At 47.5% G+C, this 9,955-nt stretch overlaps 1 protein-coding gene across 4 annotated transcripts; it reads left to right on the top strand.

Moving 5' to 3' along the window:
• The first annotated feature begins 3,014 nt into the window (after nucleotides 1–3,014).
• On the top strand, nucleotides 3,015–8,089 carry LOC123150955 (phosphatidylinositol/phosphatidylcholine transfer protein SFH8). 4 transcript variants are annotated; one of them, XM_044570758.1, is made up of 15 exons: nucleotides 3,015–3,232; nucleotides 3,781–3,848; nucleotides 3,949–4,219; nucleotides 4,333–4,432; nucleotides 4,515–4,781; nucleotides 4,880–4,957; nucleotides 5,034–5,135; nucleotides 5,218–5,267; nucleotides 5,397–5,496; nucleotides 5,604–5,702; nucleotides 5,788–5,907; nucleotides 6,068–6,227; nucleotides 6,848–7,212; nucleotides 7,363–7,440; nucleotides 7,523–8,089. In XM_044570758.1, exons 2-15 carry the CDS (start codon nucleotides 3,842–3,844, stop codon nucleotides 7,541–7,543), a joined length of 1,818 nt encoding a protein of 605 aa, XP_044426693.1. In that variant the 5' UTR covers nucleotides 3,015–3,232; nucleotides 3,781–3,841; the 3' UTR covers nucleotides 7,544–8,089. The 4 variants fall into 4 exon arrangements, with proteins under 4 accessions (XP_044426693.1, XP_044426692.1, XP_044426690.1 ...); XM_044570757.1 differs by having other exon boundaries at nucleotides 3,025–3,367; nucleotides 6,110–6,227; XM_044570755.1 differs by having other exon boundaries at nucleotides 3,025–3,367.
• Nucleotides 8,090–9,955: the final 1,866 nt, after the last annotated feature.

The raw sequence follows: 9,955 nt of genomic DNA, 5'->3' as shown, positions 1-9,955 counted from the left end.
CCGAACCTTAAGTGTGTAGACCCTACGGGTTCGGTGACACGCAGACATGACCGAGATGACTCTCCGGTCAATAATCAACAGCGGGATCTGGATACCCATGTTGGCTCCCAAATGCTCCTTGATGATCTCATCGGATAAACCACGATGTCGAGGATTCGATCAATCCCGTATACAATTCCCTTTGTCAATCGGTACGTTACTTGCCCGAGACTCGATCGTCGGTATCCCAATACCTCGTTCAATCTCGTTACCGGCAAGTCACTTTACTCGTACCGTAATGCATGATCCCGTGATCAACCACTTGGTCACATTGAGCTCATTATGATGATGCATTACCGAGTGGGCCCAGAGATACCTCTCCGTCATACCGAGTGACAAATCCCAGTCTCGATTCGTGCCAACCCAACAGACACTTTCGGAGATACCTGTAGTGTACCTTTATAGTCACCCAGTTACGTTGTGACGTTTGGCACACCCAAAGCACTCCTACGGTATCCGGGAGTTGCACAATCTCATGGTCTAAGGAAATGATACTTGACATTCAGAAAAGCTATAGCAAACGAACTACATGATCTTAGAGCTATGCTTAGGATTGGGTCTTGTCCATCACATCATTCTCCTAATGATGTGATCCCGTTATCAATGACATCCAATGTCCATAGTCACGAAACCATGACTATCTTTTGATCAACGAGCTAGTCAACTAGAGGCTCACTAGGGACGTGTTGTGGTCTATGTATTCACACATGTATTACGATTTCCAGATAACACAATTATAGCATGAATAATAGACAATTACCATGAACAAAGAAATATAATAATAACCATTTTATTATTGCCTCTAGGGCATATTTCCAACAAGGCGTCCCGAGCCGCACGCTCCACGCCATCCTCGAGTACCCGGCGGCCCCGACCCTCGCCGGAGCGGCAACTCTTCTTGTCTGACAAGGCGCATGGCGGGCGGCTCCTCCTCCTCCTCCCGTTCCTGCTCCTGCTCCTCCGGGTTGCCGGCGCTCGCCCCGGTCAAGGCCGAGCCCGTGGACACGCCGCTCGGGTGGCGCACCCGCAGTGGCCCCTCTCCTTCCCCCTCCCGCCCTCTCGAGGAGATCGCCGCTCGGGGAGACGTCCACACCCTCGAGGAGATCGCCGCTCGGCGCCCCGGTCACGACGAGGGCGGTGTCATTGTCCTCGAGGACATCGACGACGAGGCACCGCCGCCAACCAAACCCATCCACCAAGGTGATCCAGGGCAGGGGTGTAGCAAGGAGAGTGGTGGCGTGAAGAAGGAGGAGGAGGACGACCGCGACGACTACATCGCCTTCTGCAAGATCTTCTGCGTGTAGGCCCAAGGTTGCGGCGGGCGGCAACGGCGGCGTAGTCGTTTTTTTTTCGAATTATGTTTTAAATATGTACAAAAACAATGGAACGCTTAAATTTCGCCCAATTCTGTGTCGTGTTTGGCCGAATTTTGGCTGAGTATGGTTTTAAAAAACGACATCTGGGGCGACCTTGGGGCGGCGGCTGGAAAACCTACCACCGACATGCCGAATTTGTCACCGGTCCGCCCCCAGACGGCGCTATTTCAAGCCCCTGAGGGGCCGAACGGTTGGAGATGCTCTTAAGTGTTTCTCACTATAGCAATTATCGTTAGGTATTGTTGATAGTTGTCACGTTGTCCCGCACTTGCGGCCGGGTTGCTTTTGTATTGCTATGTTATTTGCAGAAACACCGTACCATCGGTCTTGACGACTTGTATGTACATAATACTTAATTAATATGTACTATTTAATTTTTATTATTTTCAAAAAAGAGGAATACCTTGGCCCCTGCATCACAGTGATACATATAACCATTTTATTATATATTGCACATAACCCAACAAAACAAAATACATGGATCAGTCCGAAGCCATCTTCCGAATAACTATTTTCGCTACACCTACAATCTTGATGATGTGCCCCGACGCAATATTTAATTATGGGATGTTGGTCATGACACGTGTAGGGCGCATTGGATAACGAATTGAAATTAGCATATGTTGAGACAAACGAGTAGTTAGAACACAATTTAAAAGAGCCATCCAATGGTTATGATTTGCTTGGGTCAATTTTAAAAGAGTTGTAGTATCTTATACATATGGTTTTATGAATCCTATGTAACAAGTTATGAGTTCTTGAGCAATCTATTTTCCACATCATCTAACAAGCCACACGAGTAAGCAAAAATGCATGTGAAAGATACATATCTTTTTATTCTACCACTCTGATAATATTAATAAAATATTTTATAACTACATAATAATCAACTTCAACAATTCATATGTATTTTCACCTTTTTCAGCAATGCGCGTGAACCGGTAATAAATAGGGTCCATTAAATAAAGGCAAAATATTTCATGTTTATGTAAGATTTTCTAGCATATCTCTATCTGGCGTGCAATATCGCGCTTTTAACATGGTGTATATATAATATTGCATTTATTTCATATCTCAATTTTGCTGCTTTCCGTTCTTACCAAGTTTAAGCACGCCAAACATGAGTCTTTTTCGTTTGGAGTAAAACAAAAGGCAAGTAGATAAACATGATGTGCCCATATCTCTTTTGGATACATCTGTAGTACTAACTCCCATTGGTCCACCACCACCAAGTCCCATTTCGATACGCCCCCATTAGAAGCCATTCAAAGGGCTTCACCACGGGGGCGTTTCCAAGTGAATCATCATCAAAGCCTTAATCAGACAGTGCCAACGCCACAGGCGCTAATGGCAGGAGATTAACACTCCGTTTTGCATGGATCGTCTTAAAAAGCATTAATGGAACGGGATAATATCTCGGGACCCAAAAGGCATGCTGCAAAACGTAGGGAGAAGTGGTCCGTCCGTCCCACCCGAAAGCAACGCCCCACATTTCTCGGCGAGAAGAGAACGGAATGGCCATCCCGTAGGGTACCCACATCCCCCGGTGTATGTATATACCTACACCCACCGTATACCCTACGCTAAAATACAAATAAATAAGGGTAATACCACCACCGGCGGCCACTCCCCTTCAGTTACCTACCCCGAGGAGCAAGCCGAGCCGAGAGAGGTGGGGGGCGAGAGAGAGAGACGCACGCAGCAGAGCAGAGCTCCACCCGAGGGGAGAAGGAAAAGAGAGCTCCGGCCTCGCCCCTGCCCGCCTGCCTGCTGTCCCAAGCCCCAAGCCAAGATTCTCTCGTCGCGTCGCCGTAAATGTATGCAACTCCCCTGCCCCTTCCGCCCCCTCACCCATCAGAAATCTGGAGTCCTACGCTTCTTCTTCTTCTTCTTCCTCCTCCGTGCGCGTCGTTTCCTTTGGTTTCTTGGATCTGCCTCGGCGAGGGGAGAAGGTGGTTTGGGTTCCATTTTCTTTGTCTATCTTCTTGTTCTTGAGCCGGCCTGTTTTTGGGTAGGGATTCGGGGCTGGCCTGTCAGGCAGGTTCGATCTCCGCCTTTTTTTCCTTCTTCTGTTCCGGAGGGTTCTTTCCTAGGATTGAAATAAATGGGATGCCGTTTCTCTGCGCGGAATTTATTGCGGCGCTTGCTTTTAGTGGCCAATGCAGGTTCCCCTCCTGGTCCTGCGAACCGCAAATCGTTTCTCTCCGCCCTTTGCTCCGCTGCGCCCTTCCGTTTCTCTGCTCAGATCTGTGGCGCAGCGCAGGGTTTACTCCCGCCTGCCACAACAAATGTGTGTTCTTTTTCAAGTCCTCTTTTCCTGTTCTTGCGACTGACTGGTAATCCTTCGGAATTTCTTCTCCCGCAGAGCGCCATTCGAACGCGGGCTCCGAGCTGGTGTGTCCAAGAAGTCGAATTTGGAGGAGAAAATGTCGGGTAAGAACGAGCACTGCCGTTGCGGTGTCCGCGTCATCCTTCTTGCGTGTTCTTTTTTCTTGGGGGGAAGTGTGTGTGAGGCGCCGCTCTCTCTCTGCAGTGATCCATGCCGACGACATCGAGATATCGCTCTGCGACGGCAACTCGGAGGACGAGCGCCGCCGCCGGAAGATAGGGTCGCTGCGCCGCAAGGCCATCCACGCGCTCAAGAAGCGCGGCAGGCGTCGCGTCGACTTCCGCTTCCCGCCGGCCATCTCCATCGAGGACGTCCGCGACGCCGAGGAGGAGCGCGCCGTCTCCGCCTTCCGTGAGCGCCTGGCCGCGCACGGCCTCCTCCCCGACAAGCACGACGACTACCACATGATGCTAAGGTCCTGTCTGTCGCGAAACCACCCCCCTTATCCTTTTGTTTTTGCCCTGTGCTGTTTGGATAGCTTTGTGAAATGCCAGGATCTGAAACTCGCCATATGAATGTGTGATGCAGGTTCTTGAAGGCGAGGAAGTTTGACGCCGAGAAGGCAATGCAGATGTGGGCAGACATGCTGCGATGGAGGAAAGAGTTTGGGGCCGACACAATCCTTGAGGTGATCACACCGACCTGCAACAAAAATGCAGAACAAGGAGTCTCTGCTTTATGCCTAACATTCGACTCGTTCATGTGGTCAGGATTTTGAGTTTGATGAGCTGGATGAGGTGCTGTGCTACTACCCTCAGGGCTACCATGGCGTCGACCGCGAAGGCCGGCCCGTGTACATCGAGAGGCTCGGCAAGGTCGACCCTAACAAGCTCATGCAGATCACCTCTGTGGACAGGTACATCAAGTACCATGTGCAGGAGTTTGAGAGGGCCTTCGGAGAGAAGTTCCCTGCCTGCACATTGGCTGCCAAGAGGCACATTGACTCCACCACCACCATCTTGGATGTGCAGGGTGTGGTATGTGAATCATCCTTTTCCATCTACGCTTGTATATCTTGATCTGTTTTTTAACGTTTTGTTGAATGTGTTCTCATCAATGGTTTTGTCATGCTCAGGGTTTTAAAAATTTCTCCAAGACTGCAAGGGAGCTAGTACATCGCATGCAGAAGATAGACAGCGACTATTATCCTGAGGTAATTTTGTGCCGCAATGCTTCATGCTAGCATTTTGGCATGGTGGAGCGTTGATTCTAAAATTATAAAACTGCAGACATTGCATCAAATGTTTGTTGTAAATGCGGGCAGTGGGTTCAAGTTGATCTGGAACAGTGTGAAGGGCTTCCTTGACCCAAAAACTTCATCCAAGATTCATGTAAGCCCTATGGATTATTTGTCAGGATCATGCCAGTCCATTTTGCGTGCGTCAATTAATTTTTTAACCTTTATTAATGCAGGTTCTTGGTTCGAATTACCAGAGTCGACTTCTTGAAGTAATTGACCCAAGGTCAGTGTAAAATCATGCTGAGGAACAAGTTTAATCTTAATCCGTGCCCATTCCATTTGTTGTGATACATGCTTCGGCCTGTTCTCTGCATTCTGCAACATTTTAACAATAGTTGTGTGCTCCTCTCAGTGAGTTACCAGAGTTTCTTGGTGGTTCATGCACCTGTATTGACAAGGGAGGTTGTCTTGGGTCTAACAAGGGGCCATGGAATGATCCTTATATCTTGAAGGTATTTTTGACACTGTAATTATGTGAATGTCTTCGTCAATGTACTGTTTTTTTTACAGTCTGATTGCTTATATTTTGTACAACTGCTTATACATGTTCCCTTTGTAGCTGATACACAATCTCGAGGCTGGTTCTGTGCGGGATATCAAGCCAGTTTCTGAAGGCGAAGAAAGAAGCGATTCTTCTCTTCGATTGGAGCAGTTGAAGGCAAGATTCTGAAATAATACTTAGCATTCAAGCTAAAATCTAACTGATTGCTGCTTCTAACTTTTTATGTGTTACTTACTTACAGTGGCAGGGCATGATGAGTGACACATCAAATGCTGAATCAGGATCAGATGTTGATGACTTTGGATCCTCAGTTATTCCGAAAGGTGCTGAGTATGGCTGCCTCACTCCAGTCCATGAGGAAGTGAGTTCAATGCTTTATTCTTGTTTCGTACACCTGTGATTAGCTTTGTTCTATTTGGCTTTCTATAGCATTAAAAGCCATGCTATTACCACCACAACTTATTTTAATCGTTTATGTGAAACCTTCTATGAGTTGTTTTCAGTATTTATACTTGCTGTAGGTAAAGGGCATAGATTCAACTTACTATGTCTGTTACGAACAGAGTTCCCTGGAAACGTCTCTTGAAACTGGTAGGAGACTGCGGCGAACTACTGAAACTGTGCCAAAACAACTAGCTGATAACCGGCAATTTTCCACCAATGGAAGCCCTCGTGATTTAGGTACCATCTCTTCCGTTGCATTTTTCTTATTTAACTCTATCTCTTTAATTGTTACGCAGCTTGCTATGTTTGGTATATGTTTAGTTGCCTATATATGCTGTCTATTTGATTGATTGCTCTAGCCTAAGATTCCAGATAATTGTCTGTTAGTCTATTTGACCAAAATAATCTGTGTTCCTTGTAAATTCAAGAGCTGCATTGTTTGTTTCTCAGTTGCATGAACAATGCATCCATAGAATAATAGATAGAAGTAAAAATGGCATTGCAATGCTAGATGCCTAGGTTGTGTGTGCTAGATTCCTAGATGGAAGATTGGAAGGCATTGGCATAAAACACTTCAAATTCTGACGGGAAAGAATGAAGTACAGGTCATGTCGTATACCTCCCAGGAACAGTTGCCCTGTGTAATGTACTCCCAGAGGACTGTTTCATTTAATGTACCATACAGTACATTGTTTGTTGATATTTACTGATGAATCTGTTTGCCTCGTTGGTGATAGTATACTTGCACGAAGTTACTGCTTTATCTATCCTTGGTGATATCTATGAATCCATCAATTGATCCAGTTGGCAAGTGTTATCTTCCTCATTGTTAATTTTGTTTGTTCTACTAATGGCAGGGAGCAATGTTGGCAACCTGGATGGTTCAATCGTCCGATGGGGCTTTGAAAATCTTGTTAAAGTTGTGACAGCCTTGATCAAGCTATTCTCCTTCTTCAAGCTTTTCATCTCTAGTAGAGCACTAAGGAGGCTTGAAAACGCCCGGCCTTCCACTGTGGCAGTCCCAGCTGCAGAGAAGCCGCAGCCCCGAACCATCAGCGCTGATGAGATGAGTGCTTGCTTACAGCGCATTGAAAATCTTGAATCCGTGTGCAACCATCTTGCAAGCAAGCCACCAGAGATGCCCGAGGACAAGGAGCAACAGTTACTGAACTCGTTCGAGCGCATCAGATCCATCGAGGCCGACCTGGAGAGGACCAAAAGAGTAAGTTTCTAACCGAATCAGACTTGAGAGTTCTCACCCAGTTGGGGCATGTGTCTCCAGTTTTTATCCCTCAAAGCTATTTGAGTATTGTTTTGCTTCTTTGTGGATGCGTGCATTGTGTTTTATGCGAAGTTTTGGTTGTTTGATCAGGCACTGCATGCGACGGTGGCGAAGCAGAATTCATTGGCGGAGACTCTGGAAGCTGTACAGGAGTCGTCAAGAGTCAAGGTACGCCGTCTACAATTAGACCTGCTCAACCGGTTGTATTCCAAAATGAACTCGTGCTCACCCCGATGCTTTGCCTGTGCAGAGGAGGTTGTTCTGCTCATAGGACGACCTGATCCTGATCTGGTCCGAGGCACCGACCATGTCGACTACATTAACAGTGAAGCTGCCAGCGCCATTTTTGACCTCCCCCCGTCCGGCTCGAGAGAACGGCGAAAGAGAAGATAGCATACGACGAGACGCTCGTCGCTTCCTTTCGGAACATCGGCTCTCCTTTTATTTTTTGGTTATTATTAGTTCATATTTTGAGCCCGGTAGCCCCCTCCCCCTCGCTCACCTTCCCCTGGTGAACGCAGTGCAGCGCAACGTGCTATGCTTTTTGTTGGCCGAAAGTGTGTGAATCTCTGCTGCGGCTGCCTTTGCGTTCCACTGTGGGCGGGGGCGGGGCGGGGGCGGGAATGGAATCCGTTGAGGTTTGACTGACCGGAAAGAACAGCGAGTGACAGGCTTTGCCGCTGAGCTGATGGTGTCTGTAAATGGTAGGGGTACTGCCACCTCTGATCTGATGTGAACTCAACTCAACTGATGATAGGTTATTGTGATGGGAATGCAGAGGCTTGGGTCTCCAGAGATCTCGTGATCTCGCCCGACATGGCTACGTGGGTTGATGCTGTTGGCCCGTACGAATCTTGCACGGTCTTTTATTACAGGGCAGTGGGCTGGGCAGGGCACGGCACGGCACGGCGCGCCCTAGTGCGTGACCCGGATTCCACGGCATCCGCTTTGTTGCGCACTCGCCAAGTTGCCGGCGGCAAAATTCCATGTTTTGACCCTTTTTTGATATCTATTTGAATATTTTTCAGATCTGACCCTTTTGCTATCGTCTTTTGCTATTGTCATGGTTGTGTTTAATACTTAGCAAAATTTTATAGTAAGGTATGCAACCCTATCGCCAGGGACCTTGGCGGTAGGCAGTTATAACCTACGGGCATGGACCTTGGCGGTAGCAAAAGGGAAAAGGGTCAGATCTTGAAAAAAATTTCAAATTAGGGTCATATCTTGAATAGATATCATGTAACGCCCTCGATGCGGCTATATCTCCTATGTGTCGAAGCACGACTTATAGGCATAACTGCATTGAAAGCACGTCGCAAATAAGGCAATCTTCACAACATCCCATGTAATATAGATAATAAAAGGGGAAGTTACATAGTTGGCTTACACTCACGTCAAACAAAGTACATAAATATCATTACATCATCCAATCACTCATGGCCGCCAAAATACAAGATCAACCTAACATGCGACACGGTCCCGATCGCCCCAACTAGGCACCACTACTGATCATCAGGGAAAAACAAATAGTAACGACGTGAGTCCTCGTCGAACTCTCACTTGAGCTCAAGCGCGTCATCTGGAACGGAGTCATCAGGCCCTGCATCTGATTTGGAAGTAATCTGTGAGCCATAGGGATTCAGCAATCTCGCACCCTCGCGATCAAGACTATTTAAGCTTATAGGTAAGGCAAGGTAAATATATGGAGCTGCAGCAAGCGACTAGCATATATGGTGGCTAACCTGTTCGCAAAAGAGAGCGAGAAGAGAAGGCAAAGCGCGAACGAATAACTAGAGAACAACCTGCGGCAAGCATTACTCCAACACCGTGTTCACTTCCCGGACTCCGCCGAGAAGAGACCATCACGGTAACTCACACAGTTGATTCATTTTAATTAAGTTTAGGTTCAAGTTATCTACAATCGGACATTAACAAATTCCCATCTGCCCATAACCGCGGGCACGGCTTTCGAAAGTTTAAATCCCTGCAGGGGGTCCCAACTTAGCCCATGACAAGCTCTCACGGTCAACGAAGGATATTCCTTCTAGCGGGAAGACCCGATCAGACTCGGAATCCCGGTTACAAGACATTTCGCTAAGGTAAAACTAAACCAGCAACACCGCCCGAATGTGCCGACAAATCCCGATAGGAGCTGCACATATCTCGTTCTCAGGGCACACTCAGTTGTCTAAACTTCCGGTAGGCCAGCCCAGAGTTGCCCCTGGTGGCCACCGGCGGCTGACGAGATGGACCAACACTCAGAGGAGCACTGGCCCGGGGGGGGGGGGGGGGGGTTAAATAAGAAGACCCTCGGGCTCCGGAAACCCAAGAGAAAAAGAGGCTAGGTGGCAAATGGTAAAACCAAGGTTGGCCATTGCTGGAAAAGCTTTATTCAAGGCGAACTGTCAAGGGGTTCCCATTATCACCCAACCGCGTAAGGAACGCAAAATCCGGGAACATAACACCGATATGACGGAAACTAGGGCGGCAAGAGTGGAACAAAACACTAGGCAAAAGACCGAGCCTTCCACCCTTTACCAAGTATATAGATGCATTAAGATAACAAGATAATATAATGATATCCCAACAAGAAAATAATGTTCCAACAAGGAACGGTCTCCAATCTTCACCTGCAACTAGCAATGCTATAAGAGGGGCTGAGCAAAGCGGTAACATAGCCAAT

The sequence above is a fragment of the Triticum aestivum genome, chromosome 7A, assembly GCF_018294505.1.
Source record: "Triticum aestivum cultivar Chinese Spring chromosome 7A, IWGSC CS RefSeq v2.1, whole genome shotgun sequence".
Taxonomy (NCBI): domain Eukaryota; kingdom Viridiplantae; phylum Streptophyta; class Magnoliopsida; order Poales; family Poaceae; genus Triticum; species Triticum aestivum.
The sequence above is the reverse complement of the archived record's forward strand: the minus strand, read 5'-3'. Positions and strand labels throughout refer to the sequence as shown.

Bases quoted from the DNA above. Each gene is read 5' to 3' on its own strand.
- LOC123150955 (XM_044570755.1), top strand. From the start codon at position 3,231: ATGTATGCAACTCCCCTGCCCCTTCCGCCCCCTCACCCATCAGAAATC. The intron at 4,220-4,332 runs GTCCTGTCTGTC...TGTGTGATGCAG, and splicing joins GACTACCACATGATGCTAAG to GTTCTTGAAGGCGAGGAAGT. The intron at 4,433-4,514 runs GTGATCACACCG...TCATGTGGTCAG, and splicing joins GGGCCGACACAATCCTTGAG to GATTTTGAGTTTGATGAGCT.